This window comes from Panthera pardus, unplaced genomic scaffold (assembly GCF_024362965.1).
Source record: "Panthera pardus isolate Hobbes unplaced genomic scaffold, ASM2436296v1 HiC_scaffold_25, whole genome shotgun sequence".
Classification (NCBI taxonomy): domain Eukaryota; kingdom Metazoa; phylum Chordata; class Mammalia; order Carnivora; family Felidae; genus Panthera; species Panthera pardus.
In genome coordinates this window covers 66402206-66426534 of record NW_026526821.1, presented here as the reverse complement: position 1 = coordinate 66426534, position 24329 = coordinate 66402206, and the positions used below count along the sequence as shown (strand labels likewise).

Here is a 24329-nt window from a genome sequence, read left to right as displayed (position 1 = left end):
AAAGTCTTTGGGTGCTACTTGTTTCTTCCATACCATTTGGGAATAAACACATATAGAAGTCCTATTACAGGGGCGCCTGTGTGACTCAGTTGGTTAAACATCAGACTCTTGATCTTGGCTCAGGTCATGATCTCACAGTTTGTGAGTTCAAGCCCTGTGTGGGGCTCTGCGCTGACAGTGTGGAGCCTACTTGGGTCTCTCTCTCTCTGACCCCCCCCAAACTCTCACTCTCTCTCTCAAAAACATAAATGAATGTTTAAATAGAAAGTCTTATTACAAAGAAATGTAACACATATCAAATTTCACAAACTACATGATTTTATTTATAAAATGCCACAGACTGACTACTATTGCCCATGTCCATTTATGTATTCCTCAGTTACAGCTCTCATTCTTCAAAATAAAGATCTTTGAAAATGTACTCAAAGTATTACTAAATATTTTATTAAGGTGATATCCCATGGGCATCAAATTGCCAACACTATGAAAAAAAGGGTTAATATAAAAACAATACAAAAGTATTACAGACCATAGCTTATCAATATTATCTTCGTTCCTTTGATGGGATTTCCTCATGTAGTAACTTTGATTCGTGAAATGATTTCATTTACAAAACTATTATTCTTTGCTATTACCTCAGCTTTCAGCTGTTTTAACTTTTTTGTGATGTTTTCTTCCGACATTTCAGTAAAAGGCACTTGCTTCACCTTGGATAAAAATTCTTGAATAATTTTTTCACCTTGCTGAAAGACATATGAATGATCCATTAGTCTTTAAAATGTCTTTTTAAAAAGTCACATTGAACTGTAATGAATTGTTTCTTTAAATTTCAATCTAAACACACCACCCAATATTCAAAGAATATTCTTTAAACTACAAGTGTGCACTATCTAGAATATACACAAAGGCCTGAGTTGACCATATTTCTTAATAGCAAGTTATTAAAAGACATTTATAAATATCTTTTCAGCTGCTAATGAAAGGGGCTGAATATTTTAATAGTTTCCAAATCCCTCACCTTTTATAATCGATGCATAAACAGTCTTCTGGGAGAAAAAGAACTCAAGGTTTATAAATACTGTAAGGCATAAATAGTCACTGAAAATTCAGTACTCATACACATACAGAATTTTAAAATCAGTATTATTTTACTGGCCATTTATTGCCATTCTAAAAAACATGGCTGTTACTTGCCATGTCATTTGTGGGCAAATCCCTTAACCCACATTCTTCATCCATAAAATGGGATGATAATATTACCAACCTCCACAGGGCTGTTAGGAGAAATGGAGAGTGAATATGCGTGCTTAGAAGTGCCTAGAACAATGCCTGGCAAAGGTAAGTACTATGTAAATGTTTATCATCACATATGAGGCAGAACTAAAAAGCCTGTTTTTCATACAGGGAGCTAGTTGGTGATAAGTACCTTAAGGGTTAAAAGGTAGATATTCAAATGGTAAGAAACGAAGAAATACTTCTCTATTAAATAACAAGTGCACTTTTTCAAATAAAGATAAAATCTAGACTGAGCATCTTCTTTAGCTTAAAATTTTTTCAAAAAAGTGTAATTAATATTATCAAAAGTACATGGTTTCTGTTCTAATTGGAAACCAGGAATTACATGAAGGAACCTATGTAACCCCAGATCACCACCACGTGTGCTGGTGACACCAAGACCATTTCACAGCAACCTTCCAAACTTAAAACTGGCAACGAGGTAGAATACGTTTCTCTTGCCAGTATAGGTACAACAGATGAAACTAGGCCTTTTCAAACCTTAAAAGTCATACACAATAATCTACTGTAACAATTATCTATCCTTCAATAAAGAACACCACCAAAAACTCACTGGTTAAAGCTAAAGACATGACAAGAAGTTCACAATGTATAGCTACGGTAAATGCTGCCAGGACCTAGTGGTGAATTAAGATTCTTTTATTTTCATTACTGCAGAGAATCCTTTAACTTCTAAAAAATACACTGGGCACATGCTTGTACCTTCCTGTGCTAGTATCTAAATTTCACCCATCACTTAGAGATAAGGCCTAACTTAAGATGAACTTCTCCCATGAGAACTGAAACATTCTGCCCACAAAGAGCTTTCCAGAATAAACATCTGTCATATACCCCTTAATTAATCTCTATGACATATTTTTCTTTTTTAAGATTAAAAAAAATTTTTTTCATGTTTATGAGAGAGAGAGAGAGAGAGAGCATGCGAGCATGAGTGGGGGAGGGGCAGAGAGAGAGGGAGACAGAACCTGAAGCAGGCTCCAGACTCTGAGCTGTCAGCACAGAGCTGGACACAGGGCTCAAACTTGCAAACCGCGAGACCATGATCTGAACCAAAGTCGGATGCTCAACTGACTGAGCCACCTGAGCACCCCTAAGATTTTATTTTTAAGTAATCTCTACACCCAACATAGGGCCTGAACTTACAAACCTGAGATCAAGACTCACATTCTCTACCAACTGAGCCAGCCAGGAACCCTATGACATATTCATTATTCTTATCTCCCCAGCCAGATTCTAAACAATCGGAAGGCAGGAACTATGTTCCTTTCTTTATCATCTTAACTAAGCACTGAGTAAACATGCAAATAACTGGATTTGATCTATTTGTTTATGAAGTAATCAAAAAAGTGCTCAGACATCTTTTACTCCTTTGAATTACTTACTTCAAACCTAGACTAGGGGTGGCTCAGTCAGTTAAGCCTCCAACTCTTGATCTCAGTCAGGATCGTAAGTTCAAGCAAGCAAACACACACACACACACACACACACACACACACACACACACACACACCACAACCAACTTTTAAAGGGGGCGCCTGGGTGGCTGAGTCTTGTTAAGCATCCAACTCTTGATTTCAGCTCAGGTTATGATCTCAGGGTCCTGAGATGGAGCCTGTGTTGGGCTCCGCACTGGGCTGGAGCCTGCTTGAGATCTCTCTCCCTCTCCCTCTGCCCCTCCCCAGCTTGTGCATGCATGTGCACTCTCTCTCTCTAAAACAAACACACACCTAGACTAATATTCCTGTCGTCATAGGTTTTAAATCTGGTACTTTGAAATGCTCTCCTTTGGGCATGTACATAGTGTAGAAAGAAAAATAATAGAGATGAATGAAGTCTTTGCCATGCAAAGAAATCTAAGTGAAAGCCAACAATGAATGATCAACAAATAAATATTAGAATCACATAGGGAAGAAATAACTCATCTTGGTGACCTGATAGATATAATACAGGATTAAATAATTACAAAAACAATCTGACAAACCTCTCTTTCCAGATAGCACCTCTTTGCTGCTGGTTCCATTTCACCATAGTCTTGTGATTTTCCAATATTCTGAAACTCCTCTAGTTCCAGGGCTTTTTGTTTAGCACACTCTATTACATGCCTAGGGAAATTTGCAAGCTCTGCAACATGAATCCCGAAACTTTGGTCACAGACACCTATGAAATTTGGGGATCATGAGGAACAGGGTAGAAAAAGACAGCAATTAATGTAAAGAGATCTTATCCATCTCACCTTGTAATTAGGAAGCTTAATTTTGTATTTCAAATACATTAGCCAAATGTTTCAGAGTAACTTAGATGAAGGAATTTTAATTAGGCCTTAATGGAAAGTAACTAGGACTTGGCACAAAATGTTATATTCTATCCTTAACAAATGTAGTAGGAAAAATATCAGGGAAAAAAAGGTTGATAAGAACCCTCAAAGGTCTACACAAATATCAGATTGTGAAGAAAAATTAATCAATTCAATCTTCCTGAGGTCTTCTCATTTCATAAGTGAGGAACTAAATAAAGTATTAAGAAAAAAAAAAAGATAAATGTGTGTCACTAATTAAGAGCATTTAATTCAAAATATACAGACTTATTACTCAATGGTCTATCCTCTAGATCTGCCTACATCATTTTCTAGAGATAATGACTTCAGAAAATTGGCTAGATAAATATAAATATTTACAATACTGGTCTTAGAAAAGTTACTTACCATTCTTACATAGTCTTATTCTGATTCTAAACTACTGCAAACACATGACTACTGATTCTAAACTACTGCAAAAATTCCAAAAAATGGAATTTTTGACCCAAGTCACTAGTAAATTTATTGATTAGGTAGCTTATCTTCATCCCCATTTGCAGAAAATAAACTGACTTAAGACATTCCTTCCAGACGTTTAATACAAGTGATGCTCGCAGACAGTTAAGATGGAGATTCCATTTTTGCCTCAACTATGTATCAACTATAAAATTTTTTTGCCTAGTTACATATCTCTGATGTTCTGGGGCTGGAGATGGATTGGATGGATTTATTCCTATCATCTCCTCACATCATCTGGTCTTTTAAAATTCTGAACCCATTTCTTCATCACACAAAACAAAACGAAACCTCAATTTCATGCTAAATTCCAGGTCCAACTAAAAGTATCTTTATTTTTTATCAATAATAACTCAAAAGGATTCCCAATGAAGCATAAGCAACAAAGAATAAAAGAACCAAAAATATATCTCACTTATGTGCAACCCACTGATGCAGGAAAACATGTTCCTGGAAAATCAGAAAGCCATCTGAAAAAACTATTCCAATGATTGGTAAAATGTTTAGGAAGCATGTTAATCTCATCAACCCTGTAAGCTTATTAGCTGCCAGACCCACAAATGACAAACTCTTCTGAAAGGATGAAATGCTAACAAATAAGTCATTCTGTATGTGAGAACTACTAACAATTTCAGGATTTGTGGAAACCCTACCTTTAAATGAACCTGTTCATGTAACACACTCTTTAGGGGCACCTGGGTGGCTCAGTTGGTTAAGCGTCCAATGCTTGATCTTGGTTCAGGTCATGATCTCACAGCTGGTGAGATTAAGCCCCGAGTAGGGTTCTGTGCTGACAGCACAGAGCCTGCTTAGGATTCTCTCTACCTCTCTGTTCCTCTCCCCCCCGCTCCCGCCCCCATCTCTCAAAGTGAAGAAATAAACTTAAAAAAAAAACAAAAACAATTAGATAATTATAATATAATAAATAGTTTGTTAAAAAGCCTTGGAACTTCAAAGCTTATTATTGTCATTGACCGTAGGTAATCTGATAAGAAATCATGCTGCCATGGTAGAGATAGCACAAAACCCTCTGTGATAATGTTGAAGAGTTATTCTTTCTGCAACTGTGTTATGATGAATGTCTACTATGAGACACAGAAATATAAATAATGTACCACATCCTTGTACCCAGATTATGAATTTAAAGGTAAATGTGTTCTGTACAAATATCAACAATTCATACTTAGAATAAGGCAATCACTGATGATGTCAAGGGTAGTAAGTTTCTCACTGTCACACCTGAATCTACGGTACACTAGCAGTACACACTCACCTTTCTTCACCTGATACAGCATAGTTAAGGTCTCTTCGGTAGTTAGTGCTGTGACATGTAGGTTATTAACAGTTGGTATCTGATTGGCCAAGGCAGTAAGTTCATGAAAATGTGTTGCAAACATGCAAAAAGCACCAATCTTTGTTGCAATGTACTCTGATATAGCCCAGGCTAATCCAAATCCATCGTAAGTAGAGGTTCCTCTTCCCAGTTCATCTATGATTATTAAAGAATCTTTGGTTGCAGACCTGAAACACATAATTAATGAAAACTCCCCGTTATATAATATGTGGTAATGCAAAAAAAAAAAAAAAATTAAGGCAATGTAATAGGAAAGATGCGCCACACACATAACAGATTATCTTAATATATAAAAAATTTAACAGTGAATAAAAAGCACTGAAACTTAAAAAAATGGGCATGGCCATAAATAAACAACTATGGAAAAGGAAACAGTGAGTATTTTTTAAATTACCAATCTCACTAGCAGTAATCAATTTCCAAATAAATCAGCTATCATTCATTTCTTGCCAATCAAATCAACCAAGATTTTAGAGATTAATACCACAAGAGGATGGGAAAAGGCTGTCAGCATATGGACACCTGCATGCACGCACAGCTGGTGGTCATGTAAATTCCTGTGCCTGCTGCAGCCCTACCAATCAGACATTAGCATTCTTTCTTTTCTCATTTTTAACTAAATGTAAGGAGGGGAATTTTTTTCCCTCAATCAGAGAATGTAACAGTTCTTCATGTGATTACTGGTCATTTATTTTTCTGTGAATTGCCACTGGCATCTTTTGCTTATTTCTTTAATTCTTAAATTACAAATATTAGCTTATTGACTAATTACTATACCAAATATTTGTACCACCTCCCTAATCATCAATAGTAATTTACTAGGGATCTACTATATGTGATGTACTTTAGAAGATACTAAGAAACAGAAGGCACAGCTTCCCTACCTTTAAAGAAGCACCTAAAAGTGAAACAAAGAGATTTTAGTAACCTCTAAAATAAAAAATCTAATAAAATTAAAGGCATGTTGAAGAAATATCCATGACCTGAGGCTTATGTGACAAGGAAAGACATCAGAGAAGTAGAATGTCTGTCACTAAGGCCTTTAAAGATTGGAAAGGACATGGGTAAACATTCCACATAATTGTGAACAGCACAAGCAAAAGCATAGTAGTGGCGGAGGTTATAAGGTGAACAACTGCCAGAAATCTTAAGAAGACAAATTTAAAAATCAAAGAAGCTTTCCCCAACTATTACCAATCACCCTTTAAGACAAAAGTTCATAAGAAAACTATTAAACTAGATGAAGGTTCTCAGATGTTTTATAGATGAATCTGCAGATGCACTTCTCATAGGACAGGGACATTCATTTTCATTTTGAGGGGACTGGGAAATTTACTCACCTGAGAATAGAAGCAGTTTCTAGCATTTCAGCCATGAATGTGGAGACTCCTTTCAACTGACTGTCGCCAGCCCCTACTCGGGCTAAGATGCAGTCCACAATGGACACTTCTGCTGACTCACATGGCACAAAACACCCAATCTGGGCCATGAGAACTATCACCCCAGTTTGGCGAATATATGTTGATTTACCTCCCATATTAGGGCCTATAAAATAAATTACATCGAAAAGCAAGATCATTAAATTTATTTCTGCTAATAAATTTTAGTCTTCAACTGCACATTTATGACTAATCACCTAGGTCATATGACATGGCATATAAGCAGCAGAACCACCAACTGCCTAAGTAATGGTATTTTCTCTTCAGTCAAACCTACACTGCACCCTTCATCAAGAGGACCCATGAAAAAGATACCTTACCTGTAATTTGCCTAGAAAAACCATAGATTTTCTCACAGCTCACAGAACCGCCTACGTGATAATTTGATGTCATCCAGAAAAGTAGTACACACCTAAATGATTAATTAACTAAACACTATAACTCATTAATAAACAAGGCTATTAGTGAATGGATCAGTATGGTCAAATCTTTCAAATTACTTAAACTCCACACTAAAGCCCTAAGAAACAACCCCATTTTCTGCAAAAGTACAATTTCTTTGTTTGGGTTAGATTATATTAACAACTTGAAAATCCGTTTGGGGAACTAGAATATTATCACTGACTATTCCCCCAATATATCTGTCCAAGACTCCCACCCACCCTCCACTTCTGTTTTCTAGAATCTGGTTAAGATCTAAAAACACTTTAGTTTGAAACATGCAACATTAGTCTATAAGCAAACTTTTCTCAAGTTTCACATGAATATAGTCCCATGTCTTTAAAAGAACTGCTACCTTAAGCTGAGGTCATTCCAGCAGTCCATTCTACTTGACCTTCAATGACCTCTGGCTAACGGTAATCTTTAGGTTGAAGGGATGTTCTTTTTTTTAAGTAGGCTTCACGCCCAGAGTGGAGTCTAACGTGGGGCTTGAATTCATAACTGTGAGATCAAGACCTGAGCTGAGATCTAGAGTCAGACGCTTAACTGACTGAGACACCTAGGCACTCCGGAAAATTCATTTTTTTTTTTTTAACGTTTTTATTTATTTTTGAGACAGAAAGAGACAGAGCATGAACGGGGGAGGGTCAGAGAGAGGGGGAGACACAGAATCTGAAACAGGCTCCAGGCTCTGAGCTGTTAGCACAGAGCCCGACGCGGGGCTCGAACTCACGGACTGTGAGATCATGACCTGAGCCGAAGTCGGCAGCTTAACCGACTGAGCCACCCAGGCGCCCCGAAAATTCATTTTTAAATACACTAATAAACCCCTTGGAACAGAAGTTTTATATAAAGATGACATTCTCTCATACGGGCCTCCCCCTCCTTCCAAATCTTCCCTCTAACCCAAATGTGAATATATTACTAACCAGTATGATTAATGTTGTTTTTCTAACATCAAGGATTAGAATTTGCTTCATCAGTCTTAAATATTTCCACTCCAAAATAAAAAAAAAGGAAACATTACCCACCCCCCCCCCGCCAAAAGCCCATAAATTAGATGTTTTGTGTTTTTTTTTGTTTTACCAGTAATGATGTGGAACATCTGTTTATCTTTTTCAAAGTGAACATCATTAGGAATAAATGCAACTTCATCTTGAACTTCAACACAAGCATGTCTGGATGCTTTCAACGTAATTCTTCCTTGTCCTTTCTCCAGAATGACCGGTCGTACATATGGAACAGGTGCTCCATTTGACACATGTGCAAAGCTGACAACAGCATCTAGCTGAGCTAATACATCATTGAGTGTCTGCATTGGTTCTACATAACCTGTATAAAAACAGAAAATGTGCATAGGAATACTGGAAAAAAAATACATATAAACAGCCAGAGAAATATGTTTAACTTCCCTATTTGGGAATTTAAAATCCATTTTCTAATTTATATACTTAAAATATTAACAGAAGTTTGCCATGCTAAATTTGAAAGGAATACCTAAAACCTCACGAGTTTAAAATGTATTACTACATCTTCCCCTAGTATGAACAGATTTTTTTTTTTTTTAATTTTTTTTTTTTTCAACGTTTTTTATTTATTTTTGGGACAGAGAGAGACAGAGCATGAACGGGGGAGGGGCAGAGAGAGAGGGAGACACAGAATCAGAAACAGGCTCCAGGCTCCGAGCCATCAGCCCAGAGCCTGACGCGGGGCTCGAACTCACGGACCGCGAGATCGTGACCTGGCTGAAGTCGGACGCTTAACCGACTGCGCCACCCAGGCGCCCCTATATGAACAGATTTCAAAAATAGAGTGTGATGCCTTCCCTTACCGAAATCCATTAAAATTAAAAAGCACACAGCTGCTTATCTTAGGAAACATACAAATACTAGGTTTAAAATATAATACTGTGACCATCAAGGCCTGTACATGTATAAACTTGACCACACAACTGTTACTTGAGTTTTTTCTTCCCATCAGTATCACATGCAGTTGAAATTTAGCATAATTTAGATCCCTAATTGTCACTTAAAACACTTTCAATGAGATTCTCTTCTCCAAGAACATTAATACTAAAAGCTATTATGTACACTAAAAAGTCACTGACACATGCCAGGCAATGCATGTTTAAGCAATAAAAATGGTCGAAACTTATAGAATAGGTTCTAAATTTTAATAGCTTGGAGGAGTTGGTGTAACATAACACACACACACACATTATGTAGAACTATCACACGGGCATCAGTGTGTCAAAAGCTTCAAAGGACATTCAAGAGAATAGTGTTTTAGAAAAACATTTATGAGTTTAATCAAATGGCAGGATATATAATTCATCTTTGGTTCCCTTGTTTCCCATAAAAGTGATAAAATGTTTTGAAAATAAAAATTAACTTATGAATGAATGGTTGAATACAAATAACTCTCTTACTGTTTCACCATTTTCAAATTTATTCCGTTTTACCTAACATGTACTTCTTTTAAAAAAAGTAACAGCTCACACTACTCTATAATGTAGGAACAAGAACCTGTGAAATTACTTAAATATTAATGGAGTACTTACTGTAATTACTTTAAAAAAGGAAAACCGAAGCCTCTTACTTAAGTCTATACTTGGTATCTTACATCATCTGGCTCTTAACAGCATTACCTTTTCTGGTATAATAGCCAAGGTAGAAAACTACAAAAATGATCCATTACATTTTAAAATAAAAATAATGCATATATTAGACAAGAAAAGGCTTCATTTAAATTCAAGGTAACTCTAAATAAAAAAACCCTTCCATTTAAATGTTTAAAGCTAGCAGCTTTAACCTAGTAGGTGCTTGATGAATAGGAGCTAGTAATTTTTTTTTTTTTAAGGAAGTGTGAATATATAGTATTTACAGCATCCTTAAAAACGCAATCTAGACTCAGGAATGTAATTCAACTGAGACTGTCATGCCACGATTATCTGATACTGCCAAGCAAAAATGTAATCTTTACAAATCTCACTCACCTCAACACCAATATATAAAGTGTATTAGAACCCTTTAAGTTTTGTATTTCTGATTTACTATGAAAATTCCTAATAGTAAAATAATTTACAGAATTATATAAACACACAGTTTTCAAATGACTGTTTACTCCTAAATAATTCAGCATGAAAACAAGGACATCCTCCTACTTACAATACACACCCAAGAAATAGGACACCAATACCGTATTATTTCCTTTTAAACTTTGCCAATTTGTCTCAAGGTCCTTGATAGCTATTCCCTACCTCCAACTCCTAGGTCCAATCAAGGACTGTCTACTGCATTTGGTTGCTGTGTCTCTTTAATCTAGATAGAACAGATCCTGCCCATTCCTTTTTTGCTTCCACGACACACACATTTTTAAAGAGTACAGGCCTTAAAAGTAGTGTCTCACAAATCTAAATTATTCTAAGTTTTTCCCTTCTCATTCATTATCACGTTAAATATTTTTGTCAAGAATACCTCATGGGCAGTACCGTGCTCTTCCCTCTACATCACATCAGGAAGCATTATTTATGATGTCATTTGTCCCATTATTGATGATGCCAACTTTGATCACTTGTTTGAAGCAGTTCTTTGGTTATCTTTTTGAAAGGCACAATAAAGGTGTCCGTGATGACAGGCAAAGCCTTCCAGTTTAACATATCAGCCCTACCCTGTGCTAACCACACATTCATTCCGTGCTACAGGCAATACCACAGTGTCACGTCATGCAGTCTGCTCAACAGTGCCCTCTAGAATAAACTCTGGAAATCTGCAAAACGGCACACAAAACCCAAAAGAAGACTTCTTGCCTCATGTGTAATTTCTATTTGTTTTTCAGTGGTACTTATTTCCAAAACTTAGAGCATGAACTCATAAATAATCTAACATTATTAGTGCCTTATAGCCCTTGGTGTTTCTTTTCCTTGTTACAATAAATTTGTGCTTTAAAAACAAAAAAACAAACAAAACAATAAATTGCGCTTTTATGTATATCTGTTTTTCAGGCTGTTCCCATTGCATTCCTTAGCCTGCACTAACTTATCTTTCTACTTACAAGAGTAACTTCCAGCTACTTGTCCCACCACAATACCTATAAAATACTTATACGCAGTCTAACATAATAAACAGTCACAACATTTAACAGCTGTTAAAAAAAACACTTTTCAAACATCCTGATGTTTCTATTACTAAAAACCAGATTATATTCAGAACAGTTAATGTACTGGTCTATTCAATTTACCTGAAGAAATATTGACAATTTCTTTAACAATTGCATCCTGGGCTTCCTCATACTCAGTTTTATTTTTGGTATACTCTTCATTGAGAGAAGTCAGTTTACTGCAAATCAAGATAATGATATTATTAAAAATATCAAAACATCTACTGGAGGTAATACATACTACATAAAATATATACAGAGTATCTATCCTCTAAAGAACCAAAACAATAATTAAAATGAAAATGTGAGTAGAAAATGGGCAACTCATTAGGAGAAGATGTGGCTGGAATTCACTATGTTAACATTTACGCTGTTTAGAAGAGCCCTTCTTTTGATACTGAAGGCTGTCAAAGTAAGGAAAATGTTTTGAAAACCAAATCTCATTGAGTTAAAAAATGAAACTATAGGTTGAAATAAAAAGTGAAGAAAGATAATAAAGTGAAGGAAAAACATTCACTAATATCAAAGGAAGGGAAGGACATTGAAAACAAAAAGACAATGAGGTGCCTGAGGGGCTCAGTTGGTTAAGCATCCGACTCTCAGTTTCGGTTCAGGTCATGATCTCACAGTTTCGTGAGTTCAAGCCCCACATTGGCCTCTGCGCTGAAAGCACAGAGCCTGTTTGAGATCCTTTCTCTCTCTCTCTCTCTCTCTCTCTCTCTCTCTCTGTGCCCCATCCCTACTCATGCTGCCTCTCTCTCAAAACAAATAAATAAATAAACTTAAAAACAAAAAAACAAGATGGGGGGCACAGAGGAGAAGACAAAAAGGGGGAAGCATTCACTAGATGAAGGAGGGCATCAACCAAGGCAATAATTGTGAAGTTGATGGATTAGCCAATGGCATAATACACATACACAGCTCAAGAACAGTGCACAGGCAAGGAGCAGCAGCAGACTATGAAACAGGCAAAGAGAAAGAATTAAAGGAAGAAAAACAAGAGGCAAAGATATTATAAAAGTGAGACCACTATGTGAAGGAAGAGTAGCAACAGAGGAAAGTGGAGGGGGCCAGGGACAAGACTGTGCAGGTTACAATACAGGTTCCAGATTTTTCTGGATGGCAGACAGACACTGGAAGTTTTTAAGAAGGAAAATCATAGAGGTGCCTGGGTGGCTCAGTTGGACTTCAGCTCAGGTCATGATCTTGTGGTTTGTGAGTTGTCAGCGCAGAGCCAGCTTCAGATCCTCGGTCTCCCTCTCTCTCTGTACTTCCCCCACATTTACTCTCTCTCTCTCAAAAATAAATAAACATTACAAAAAAAAGGAAGAAGGAAAATTATATGATCAAAGACTCAGATACACAGCAAACGTTTCATTTGCTGACCAAAATGAATTAATAAATTTTCCACAACTTTTGGAATAAATGCAATCAGTTCTATCTCTTCTACATATATTATAAATTAATCAATGGTGTGCTTCAAAGACGGTTATAACACCCCACAAGTTCTGCCTTATCTAAGCCAAAATATACATATATATTTCTCGAGTCAGGGATAGTTTACTGGAAAAACAACTACTACTAAATTTAGCGACAGGAGATCTAGGAGTGAGTATCTAATGTTGCTAGCTGTCTAACCCTGGGAAATTGGGAGTTTCAGCTTCATGTAAAAAATGAGAGAAATAAACCTATTTATTTCAGAATTGTAATGAGAAATCTAACAGATGGATTGTTTTCATTCCTGGGGTGTCTGAACACCTAGAATAATGTCTGCACATAAGAGGCACTCAAAGACTTGCTAAATAAATGGATAAAAGGGGATCACATATACAAAAACTACCTGTAAAGTACAGGGACTATTGAAGAGGGGTGGGTGTTAGGCTGCCATAAATTCTAATATAGTACAGAAGGAAAAAGATAAATGTCCCCACCCAAGTAATGGAAGATTTATTTTATTTATGAAAACAAATTTTTTTAAGTTTATTTTTGAGAGAGAGACACAGAGAGCAAGCGTGGGGGAGGGGCAGAGAGAGATGGAGAGAGAAAGAATCCAGAGCAGGCTATGCCCTACTAGCACAGAGCCCAACACGGGGCTCAAACTCACAAACTGTGAGATCATGACCTGAGCTGAAACCAAGAGTTGGACACTTAACCGACTGATCTATCCAGGAGCTCCACAGAAGATTTATTTTAAAATAATTCTTTTTTCACCCATACATAATTTGCCTCAGAAACTTAACATCAGTGAAGGAAAAGAAAAACTCGCAAAATCTTTTGTCAATGTTTATTTTTGAGAGAGAGAGAGACAGAGAGAACGAGTAGAGGAGGAGCAGAGAGAGAGGGAGACACAGAATCTGAAGCAGGCTCCAGGATCTGAGCTATTAGCACAGAACCTGACGTGGGGCCCGAAGCCATGAACCACAAGATCATGACCTGAGTCTAAGTCAAACGCTTAACTGCCTGAGCCACCCAGGCGCCCCCAGAAAGAGAAATTTTTTAAAAAGCAATAATCTAATGAGTGACCTTGCTAAGGCTGGTAGGCATCTCCCTAAACTAATTTATAGATCCAATTGATATAGCAGAATTTTTTTTAATTGATAAATTATAGCAAAGTTTTCTTAGAAAAACCAAACATGAAAATAACTATAAAGCAGAGAGATATGATGGGAAACTAACTCTAACAGATATTGAAGTATAGTATAAATAACTGTAATATAATTAATCTATTTCATATTGACAAAAGAATTATGGGACAGACATGTGAAAGAATCTTAAAAACAGATCCAAAGTGTCACTTCAGTCAATGAGGAAGAGAAGAGTTATTTAACACGGGGGTGTTGGAACACCTGACTAGGCTCTTATAAGAAAATAACGTTTCACTCTTACCTTATGCCTTGTATCAATTAATAAGGTAAAAACTTCCTTATCATAGAGCATTCACGTTTCACAGAACAATTTAGTTCCATGGAACTACTGAAGACTTAATAAAGTAATATAAATACAAACCTGTTGGTAAATTTAACACCATTCTTCTGGATATCTACTGTACTGAAGTTTTTATTGTTACGAAGGACTTTTTCTTCCTTACACGTTACACGGAAGTAATAACCAAACTGTACACTGGAATCCAGCTTAATCTGTTTGCCAGGATCCAAGCCTTCAGGATAAGGAAATAAAGAACGAGTATGTTACAGATGTCTAGAGCCATTTTTTAATAAAATGTTTAAAATAATTAACTCTAAATGGTGAAAAACATACTTTTATGGCAAGACAGTGTAGCGGAAATTATTAAGATTAACTGGGAAAGAGTCAAACTTTACTTCATTCAAAAACTACATGAATGAAGGCTGTCTATAAAATCCTTAAACTTTTGCATTAATGTTATTAGCTTCTGATGTCGAAGCGCTTTCTGGGTATACCCATCCGAAGGTGCAGAGTACAGCAGTGGGCTAAGATATGGCCCCTTCCCTTAGAGAGTTCTGCACCAGGGTTCTTTACTTCACTAAAGCATTTCTCTGGAACTATTATAAAGGATGATTAAAGTGAACAAATACACTTTCCAAACAAAAACTTAAGACTCTTGACAATGAAACTCTAGAAAAACTATGACATGTATTTTCTGTTAAGGGTAGGAAACTTCACAAAATAAGCAATTATCAATCAGCTAGAGTTTGTACACCTAAGATTTTTAAGTTTCTCTAAGTCTGTCCTCATCATCTTGCACATCAATGTGATCTTTAGAGTACAAACCAGAAGAGAGATCATACCTACAAATTTAACTGCTAAAGCATGGCTATGAAATATCAGTAGCAGCAAACAACTAAAGACAGACCTCACTGGACTGGGGAGGAAATCACTGTCCTGGAGAGGAAAGAGACTGTAGAAAAAATGTAGACCGCGCTATGAAACGAGAAGTAAAGTAAGGCAAAGATTCTTTACCTAGGGTCTAGTCCATACATGAATTCTCCATGGAAACTATTTGCAAAACTTTTTGTATATGTAGGTATGGACATATTTCAGGAAAGAGGATTCATAACTTTCATCAGATTCTTCAAAAGTTTAAGTATTACTGCTCAAGGGGTCTTCTAATATGCTAAGATTTATTTATTCATTTAACATACATGTGAGAGATGCTCAAAGCAAAGAGGTTTACAAATTCAGAACAAATCTGTGTGAATAGTCTGAGACTAATTGGGGGAATTAATAATCTGGTAGGGAAGGCAGCCATTAAAAAAAAAAAAAAAAAAAGCTGAAGTTATTGAAGTAGTAGGGAACCTCAAAGCCAAATCAACGAACTATTCCTAGTAGAATTAGGCTTGTAGTGGAGGTGACGTTTAATGCAGATCCTGTTTAAAGGAAATAATGCAAGGGACTCTTGGTTGAACTGTCTGGAAGGAATGTGGGATCATCCTTGGGTTAGCGAGTTAGTAAGAGAGAAGTCTGGAAGAGGGTGTGGCTCTGAATGCAAAGTATTCCTGTATGTTAACCTGAAGTGTTTGTAATTTTACTGTGCAGAAGAAAGGCCTGGCAATTTAAACAAGGAACTGGCAAGATCCACTGTGTCCTCCTGGGAAGTAATTCTGGCACCAGTGTGGATACTGTATAGACAAAAACGTGCAACGAACCCTTCTTACCTAGATCTCTTGCTGCACTTACTAATGTTGACTGCATCTTCTTTTCCAAGTCATCCATTATTTCTCTTAATTCACTCAGATTAGGATCAAATGAAGGTTTTACAAGGAATTCATGGTTTTCCACCTACCGACAGAACAAAGAAGAGCAGCATTTTTTTTTTTAATGTTTGTTTATTCTTTGAGACAGAGAGGCAGAGAGAGAGAGACACCGAATCTGAAGCAGGCTCCAGACTGAGCTGTCAGCACAGAGCCCGACGCGGGACTGGAACTCACAAACCAAATGCGGGATCATGACCTTAGCTGAAGTTGGAAGCTTAACCAACTAAGCTATCTAGGCGCTATCTAGGCGCCCTGAGAACAGCCCCAAGAATAGCTACATTTTATAAATGATGGGTAAAGAATCCCAATGTATTCTTTTCTTTCATTTAAATGTCACTGTGTTTTGAGTTAAACTTATGTTTTAAGTTACTCAGCCAATACTTTAAAGAGTTTCTATTTATTAGGAGATGTAAAATCCTGTTTATAAGGAGCTTATAGAGCTCTAGATGTCCAAAAGTTACTTGGATGAAAAAATGCAGTGCCTCTTTCACTAGCAGCATTCAGTATTTTTAATTACAGTTCCCCCTAAACAATGTTCACTACATTCTTCCTAAACATTACTAAACAATGTTCAATGTTCATAGCCTATAACAGAATGTGTAGTTTTTACCCAAACCAAGGATGCATCTTAAGATCTCAAAGTTTACAAAAAAACTATCGAATTTTATTTCTTAAAATGGTAAGTTCATCAAAATCTCTCAAGTACTTTGTTTCCCCTAAATTCTTATCAATAACAGCCAGCAAGAAATCATAATGAAAGACAGATCTCACTTACAATGGCAAATGTATACACAAGGTATTTAGAAACAAAGTCTTAATTATATAAGACTTTTATGTTAAACTCACAATTTACTTATTTATATATTTTTGAGGGAGGGAGAGAGGGAGGGAGGGAGGGAGGGAGGGAGGGAGGGAGGGAGGGAGAGAGAGAGAGAGAGAGAGAGAGAGAGAGAGAGAGAGAGAGAGAGCGCGCGAGCGCGAGCAAGGACACCCATGCAGATTCACAAGTTGGGGAAGGGCAGGGGGAGAGAGAATCTTAAGCAGGCTCCATGCCCAGCACAGAGCCTGACTTCAGGCTGTGATCTCACGACCATAAGATCATGACCTGAGTCGAAATAAAGAGTCCAACATTCAATGGACTGAGCCACCCAGGTGCCCTATATAGGACTTTTATTTCTTTATTTTTGTTTATTTAGTTTTGAGAGAGAGGGAGAGCAGGCGGGGAGGGGCAGAGAGGGAGGGAGGGAGAGAATCCCAAGCAGACCTCACACAATCAGCGCAAAGCCCAACATGGGGCCCAAACCAACCAACCTCAAGATCATGACCTAAGCCGAAATCAAAAGTTGTACACTTAACCCACTGAGCCACCCACACACCCCACTATAGAGGACTTTATATATATATAAATAACTGCTTATTGGAATATTTAAAACGATTGGTAAGCAAAAAGGTAAACTATGAAAAGAGGAAACTAAATCAAACATTAGCATTTCCTCATTCCTAGTGACAGTCCAATAGGAATCCCTTTTTGAAACAAAATGACTAAAAACCAGAGACAATCAGAATATTTTTAAAAATGAATGAAGCATATCCTTACAGCCATTAAGAACTATTAAAAAGGATTAGGGGAGGAGTGTGTGGCTGGCTCAGTCGGGGAAGCATGCAACTCCTGATCTCTGGGTTGTAAATTTAAGCCCCATGTTGGCTATAGACATTACTTAAAAATAAAATCTTAAAAAAAAAAATTAGGGGCGCTTGACTGGCTTGGTCAGTACAGCATGCGACTCCTATTCAAGCCCCACAATGGGTATAGAGCCTACTTGAAGACAAGGAAATTTTTTTTTTTTTTAACATTTATTTATATTTGACAGACAGAGTAGGCACACACATGGGGGAGGGGCAGAGAGAGGGAGACAGAGGATCCAAAGCAGGTGCTGTGAGTGCAGAGCTGGAACTCATGAACCATGAGATCATGACCTGAGACAAAATCAAGGGTCGGCTGCTTAACCAACTGAGTCACCCAGGTGTCCCAAGGAGATTTATTTTAACTTAGCAAACAAATTGGGTGGGGGGTTGGCGGGGTGCCTGGGTGGCTCAGTTAGTTGAGCATCCAACTCTTGATTTTGACTCAGGTCATGATCCCAGGGTCCTGGCATCAGAACCGTGGGTTGTCAGGCTCAGCACAAAGTGTGGAGCCTACTTAAGATTCTCTCTCTGTCCCTCTCTCTCCCACTGACCCTCTTCCCCACATTCTTTCTCTCTCTAAAAAAACAAAACACGTTAGTACATGGGGTTAATATAATTTCTTTCCAATTACTTTCTACTTAATGAGAACACACCTTCCTCACATACCAAAGGCAAACACAAGAAAAAGGAATTAAAATTACAAAAAGCTAACCAAAAAAGTTACCTTAATTTCTCAGTTTATCACATAAATTCACATAAATTTCTCAGTTGAAACTGCTAAGAGATTTAATTATATTTGTAAAAAAATGTAAAAATAGAAAGGTTAAATACTTTCTTTTATAAAGGAACTTGGTTTTGCATGTATGAGAAAAATATCAAGGTCATTCAATGGGCAAATATGAAAACATACAATTCACAAATGAGAAAGTAGTAAAATAAGTAGTAAACTAACCCACAGGAAAATGCTAAAGCTCAACAGTAAAAGATATGAATATTTAAGCAACCTTAAGATCTTATTCTACAGTTATTTTTTTTTTTAAGAAAAATATTACCATCAAATACTAATGAGGCTACAGTGAAATTAGTGTACTCATTCATTTCTGGTGAGAACCTAAGCTGTTATAACCTTTAGAAAAAAAGCAATATTCGACAAGTTTCAGAGATATTTGTTACACCCTTTGACACAGCAATTCTACTCCCAGGAATTCAACCTAAGGAATAATGCAACAGATGCAAAGCCACACAGGGATGAATAAGATCTCTGCAGATTTATCCGTTACAGCAGAACCCAGAAATGATAAAACATCACAATATTTGCACAATGGTACCTCAGTAATATTATACAGTTTATTCAAACAGACAGTGAAGATGATGCAGAAACAAGAACTAAGAGTTAGGATAATTTCAGGGAAAATAATGCAACAAGGGTGGATTGACATAGCTAAAGAATTTGCCTCTTCCAATGAACTTAAAAAGAAGTGATGCAGAGCCAAATCATATTCCTTTCCTCACCCACCTTCCAGAAGCCCATTCATTGGTAAATTAACCCTGAGAATCATCACTAGTAATCCCAAATCTGGAGAGAAGAAAGTTGAATGGGTATCCTTCCATTTTCCTTCCTCGGGAAGGGGAAATACTGTTGTGAAAGCACTGCTGAGGAGACTGGAGTGAAACAGGGAAAGTGAATGACTGGGTCCTAATGCACTAAAACACTCTAGGCCCACACTCCAAACAGGGTACCCTTCAGCAAGACATCACCCCTCCCAAACAATCTGGGATATTAAAATATACCACCAAACTCAGTATTCTAACCCAGAACCAAGACATATGACCTTTAGTCTCTAGTTGTCTTTCCAACAACATCACCCACCTATCACCAGGAAAACCCACACACTCATTACATCAGACTACACAAAAAAGATGGAGGAAAAGAAACCCAGGCTTGGAACTCCAAAATGGGAAGATGAAATTCAGAAAAAAGATCAAAGAACAAAGAAAGAAAGATCCTCATACTATCATTTAAATATGAATAAACAATATACCAGAGAAGAGAAGAGATACCTTTGAATCAAATTACCTGTACCAGGGGCACCTGGGTGGCTCAGTCAGTTAAGCATCTGTTAAGCATCCGACTCTTGATTTTGGTTCAGGTCATGATCTCATGGTTCAGAAGTTTGAGCCCAGTGTCAGGGTCTGCACTTACAACATGGAGCCTGCTTGGGATTCTCTCCCTCTCTCTCCGTCCCTCCCCTGCTTGCACTCTCTCTCAAAATTAATAAATACACTTAAAAAAGAAAAGTGTTCCTGGCTTAATTACAATGTGGGACATATGGCAAAAGCAAAAGGGCAAATTTTATATGGGGGGTGGTGTATAATCTGCACAGACAGAACCCAAATAGATGAGAATTCGTAATCTAAATATACATAACAGGGGCCTAAGAGTCTGACTCTTGATTTCAGCTCAGGTCATGATCTCGAGGTTCAGGGGATCGAGCCCCACGCTGGGCTCTATGCTGACAGCACTGAGCCTGCTTGATATTCTTTCTCTTTCCTCTCTTTCTCTGCCCCTCCCCCACTCTCTCTAAATAAATAAATATACATTTAAAATAAACAATGGACAAGGAAAGAAGCCACCAACAGTGAGAGTAAAAACAGAAAAAACAAAACAAAACAAACAAAAAAAAACCTGTGCAGAAACAAGGAGCAGATTTAAACCAAGAAATTTTAGACATGGAATGTTAAGTATATTAAAATGTTGGGGCACTTGGGTGGCTCAGTCAGTTAAGCGACTGACTTCGGCTCAGGTCATGATCTCGCAGGTTCATGGATTCGAGCCCCACATCGGGCTCTGTGTGAACAGCTCAAAGCTTGGAGCTTGCTTCAGATTCTGTGTCTCCCTCTCTCCCCTTCCCCAACTTGTGCGCTCTCTCTCTCACTCTAAAAAATAAATAAACATTAAAAAAATGTTTTTAAGTATATTAAAGTGTTTAAAGTAATATAATAGAGAATGGAACACATGAGCAAAGAACAAAATATTATTTAAAAAAAAAAGGTCTAAGCAGAGTTAGAAATGAACCAAATAACTTTTATAAATAAAAAATGTAATCACTGAAAACAAAAACCCTATGGACTGGTTAAACATCATATCAGAGCTGAAGAGACAGTGAATTGGAACATCTGAAGTAATCACAAAGAGAGCAGCACAGACACATGGCAAAAAAAAAAATGTGAAAGTGTAACATATGTCCAAACACAGTTTTAGGAGAAGAGAATGAAGGAGCACAACATTCAAAGAGGTAATGATTGATAATTTTCCAAAATTGATAAAAGACATGAATTCTCTGATTAAGAAAACACAGTAAATCCAAACAGGAAAAAGAAAAAGAAATCCACTTTTGGACACAGAGCAGTTAAAGGAATCAGTATCTGGAACCAAGACTTCTAAACAATAATAATGCAAGCCAAAGGACAGCACAATACAATCTCATAGATATTAAGGAAAAATAACTGTTAATCTTCAACCTGGAATGTATACCCACAAAAAATATCCCTCAAGAACATGGGTGAAATACACATTTTCAAACAAACAAAACCTGACTAACAGACTGCCAATAAAAGAACTCCTAAAGAATATTCAGGAAGAAGGAATCAATAGCTAAGAAACTGGTAAGCATATGGGCAAATCTAAATTTAACACTGACTGTATAGAATGGAAATTTAAGGGGGGAAAAGAAAAGACAGAACTAAAATACCAGCCAATAATGAAGAAAAATATATTCTGATCTCAGATATCCTAAGGTCCTAGTATTTGGGGGGTTAAGTGAGAAGATACTGACAGACTTTGAGTTATGTATACACATTTTGTAAAAATTTGTGAATAAATTCCAAACCAGTGCATGTGTGATAGGATGGGGGAGGGGCTACAAGGAAAGGCAAAATGGAATTTAAAAAGCCCAATCAATATACAAGAAAGAAAGAGCGATAAGGAGAACCAGGAAGAATAGGAATCACAAATAATGTAGAAATAAATCCAGATTGCCACTTAAAAAAGATCATGAAATGTGTGCCTGGGTGGCTCAGTCAGTTGAGTATCTGACTTCAGCTCAGGTCATAATCTTGCAGTTTGTGAGTTCAAGCCTCACATCAGGCTCTGTGCTGACAGCTCGGAGCCTGGAGCCCACTTCGGATTCTGTCTCCCCTCCTCTCTCTGCCCCTCCCCCACTTGTGCTCTGTCTCTCCCTCTCTCAAAAATAAACATTAAAAAATTTTTTAAGATGAAAATAAATTTAAAATAAATAAAATCCAGCTATAAGCTTTCTAACCATAAAGACTCACAAAGGACAGAAAAATATATACCATGTAAAAAAACTAAAAAGGAGGACTCTGGCATAGCCCTCTTACTATCAGACAAACTATATCTAAGGCAAAAAGCATTACTAAGGATACTGTCTCTAAAGAATGATGAAGGTTCAGTTCACCACAAAGAAACTATAGCTTTGTGTCTTAAAAACATATGAAGCAAAAATCGACTGAACTATAAGAAATCCACACTTCTCTTAGTAACTCAGCAGATCAAAAATTAGCAAGCATACAGACAATGTGAACAAAACAACTAAAGCCCTATCTAACCTAACAGACATATAGAAAACTCTGCAACCAAAATTAGCACAAGTGATCCTCAAGTACACTGAGAACTTTTATGAAACTGATATGTACTAAAAGCTTACAAATTAAAAAACATATATTTCTAAATAAATGATAACGGGAATAAAATTCTTAAAACTGAGTAAGATATTTTACCTTTAAAATTTATGGGATACATTCAGCTAAATATATAGAAAAAAAAGTGTAATCTTAAATGCTTACTGAAAAAGGCTGGAAAAACAGTGAACACTAAATTAAAGTAAAAAAAGTAGATAGAAAAAATACCTAAGAACTGAAATTAATGAAACAAAAAAGCAATGACACAAAAGAGGATTTAAAAAAAATCACAAGTTGGGTGCTTGAGTGGCTGAGTCAGTTAAGAGACAGATTCTTTATATCTGAGCAGGTCTTGATCTTAGGGTCATTGGGCTACACACAGGGAGTGAAGCCTACTTTAAAAAAATTGATACAAAATAAAAATTAAAAGTCATAAGATGATTCTCTTAAAAAACAAACTATGGAAGGGAGGAAATGTTGGGGGAGGCACAAATTATATTAAAAATAAACAGGGAATGGGGTGCCTGGGTGGCTCAGTCGGTTAAGCATCTGTCTTCAGCTCAGGTCATGATCTCGCAGTTTGTGAGTTCAACCCCTGCGTCTGGCTCTGTGCTGACAGCTCAGAGCCTGGAGCCTACTTGGGATTCTGTGTCTCCCTCTCTCTCTGGCCCTTCCCCTCTCGAGCTCTGTCTCTCTCTCTCTCTCTCTCTCTCAAAAATAAATAAATATTAAAAAGTATATATTTTTTAATAAACGGAATGTATCTGCAAATGCAGCAGTATTTTAAAAAAATAAGCAAATCACTACAAACAACTTGTGGCAAGTAGAAAACCCAGAAAGAAGTATTTATTTCCTAGAAAAAGGGTCTAGTGTCCAGAATATATACAGAACTCTTACAACTCAAACACAAAAAGACAACCCAATTTCAAATTGAGCAAAGGATCTGATCAGACATTTTCCTAAAGATTACAAATAAATGGGCACCAAACATATGAAAAGATGCCCGACATCATTAGCCACCAGGGAAATGAAAATCAAAACCATAATGGCAGCACCTGGGTGGCTCAGTTGGTTGAGTGTCCGGCTTCACCTTGGGTCATGATCTCTTGGTTCGTGGGTTTGTGGCCCACGTCAGGCTCTATGCTGACACAGTTCGGAGCCTAGGCCCTGCTTTGGATTCTGTGTCTTCTTCTCTCTCTGCCCCTCCCCTACTCCCACTCTGTCTCTGTCTCTGTCTCTCTCTCTCTCTCAAAAATAAATAAACCTTAAAAAACAAAAACAATATCACTTCACACCCACTATTAAGACAACACCCCAAAAAACAGAAAATAATAATTATTAGCAGCAACGTGAAGAAACTGGATTCCTCCTATATTGCTGATGGGAATGTTAAATGGTGCAGACACTTTAGAAAACAATTTAGTGATTCCCAAAAAGTTAAACATAAAATTATCATATAACCCAGCATTTCTATTCCTAAATATATACCTAAAAGAACTGAAACAGGTACTCAAATACTTTACATGACTGCTCATGAAAGTCCTAATCATAATAGCCAAGAGTTAAAAACAACTTAAAAGTCCACCAACAAACAAAAAGCAGAAACAGACCCATAACTACAAAGAACTGATAACTGCCAGAAAGGAGGGGTGTCCGGGATGGGCAAAATGAGTAGAGGGGAGTAGGAGGTACAGGCTTCCAGTTATGGCACA

General features: G+C 37.0%; 1 protein-coding gene across 2 annotated transcripts in view; it reads right to left on the bottom strand.

Moving 5' to 3' along the window:
* Window positions 1–295: 295 nt before the first annotated feature.
* Window positions 296–24329, bottom strand: part of MSH2 (mutS homolog 2) — an 81164-nt gene continuing 57130 nt past the window's right edge. For both annotated transcript variants that reach the window (XM_019415390.2, XM_053890670.1), the window contains 8 exons: window positions 16132–16255; window positions 14504–14654; window positions 11579–11676; window positions 8426–8671; window positions 6800–7004; window positions 5379–5626; window positions 3278–3453; window positions 296–743 (listed from right to left, as the gene is read on the bottom strand). In XM_019415390.2, the coding sequence (XP_019270935.2) occupies window positions 573–743; window positions 3278–3453; window positions 5379–5626; window positions 6800–7004; window positions 8426–8671; window positions 11579–11676; window positions 14504–14654; window positions 16132–16255 (1419 nt within the window). In that variant the 3' untranslated portion in view covers window positions 296–572. The remainder of the gene's footprint in view (window positions 744–3277; window positions 3454–5378; window positions 5627–6799; window positions 7005–8425; window positions 8672–11578; window positions 11677–14503; window positions 14655–16131; window positions 16256–24329) is intronic.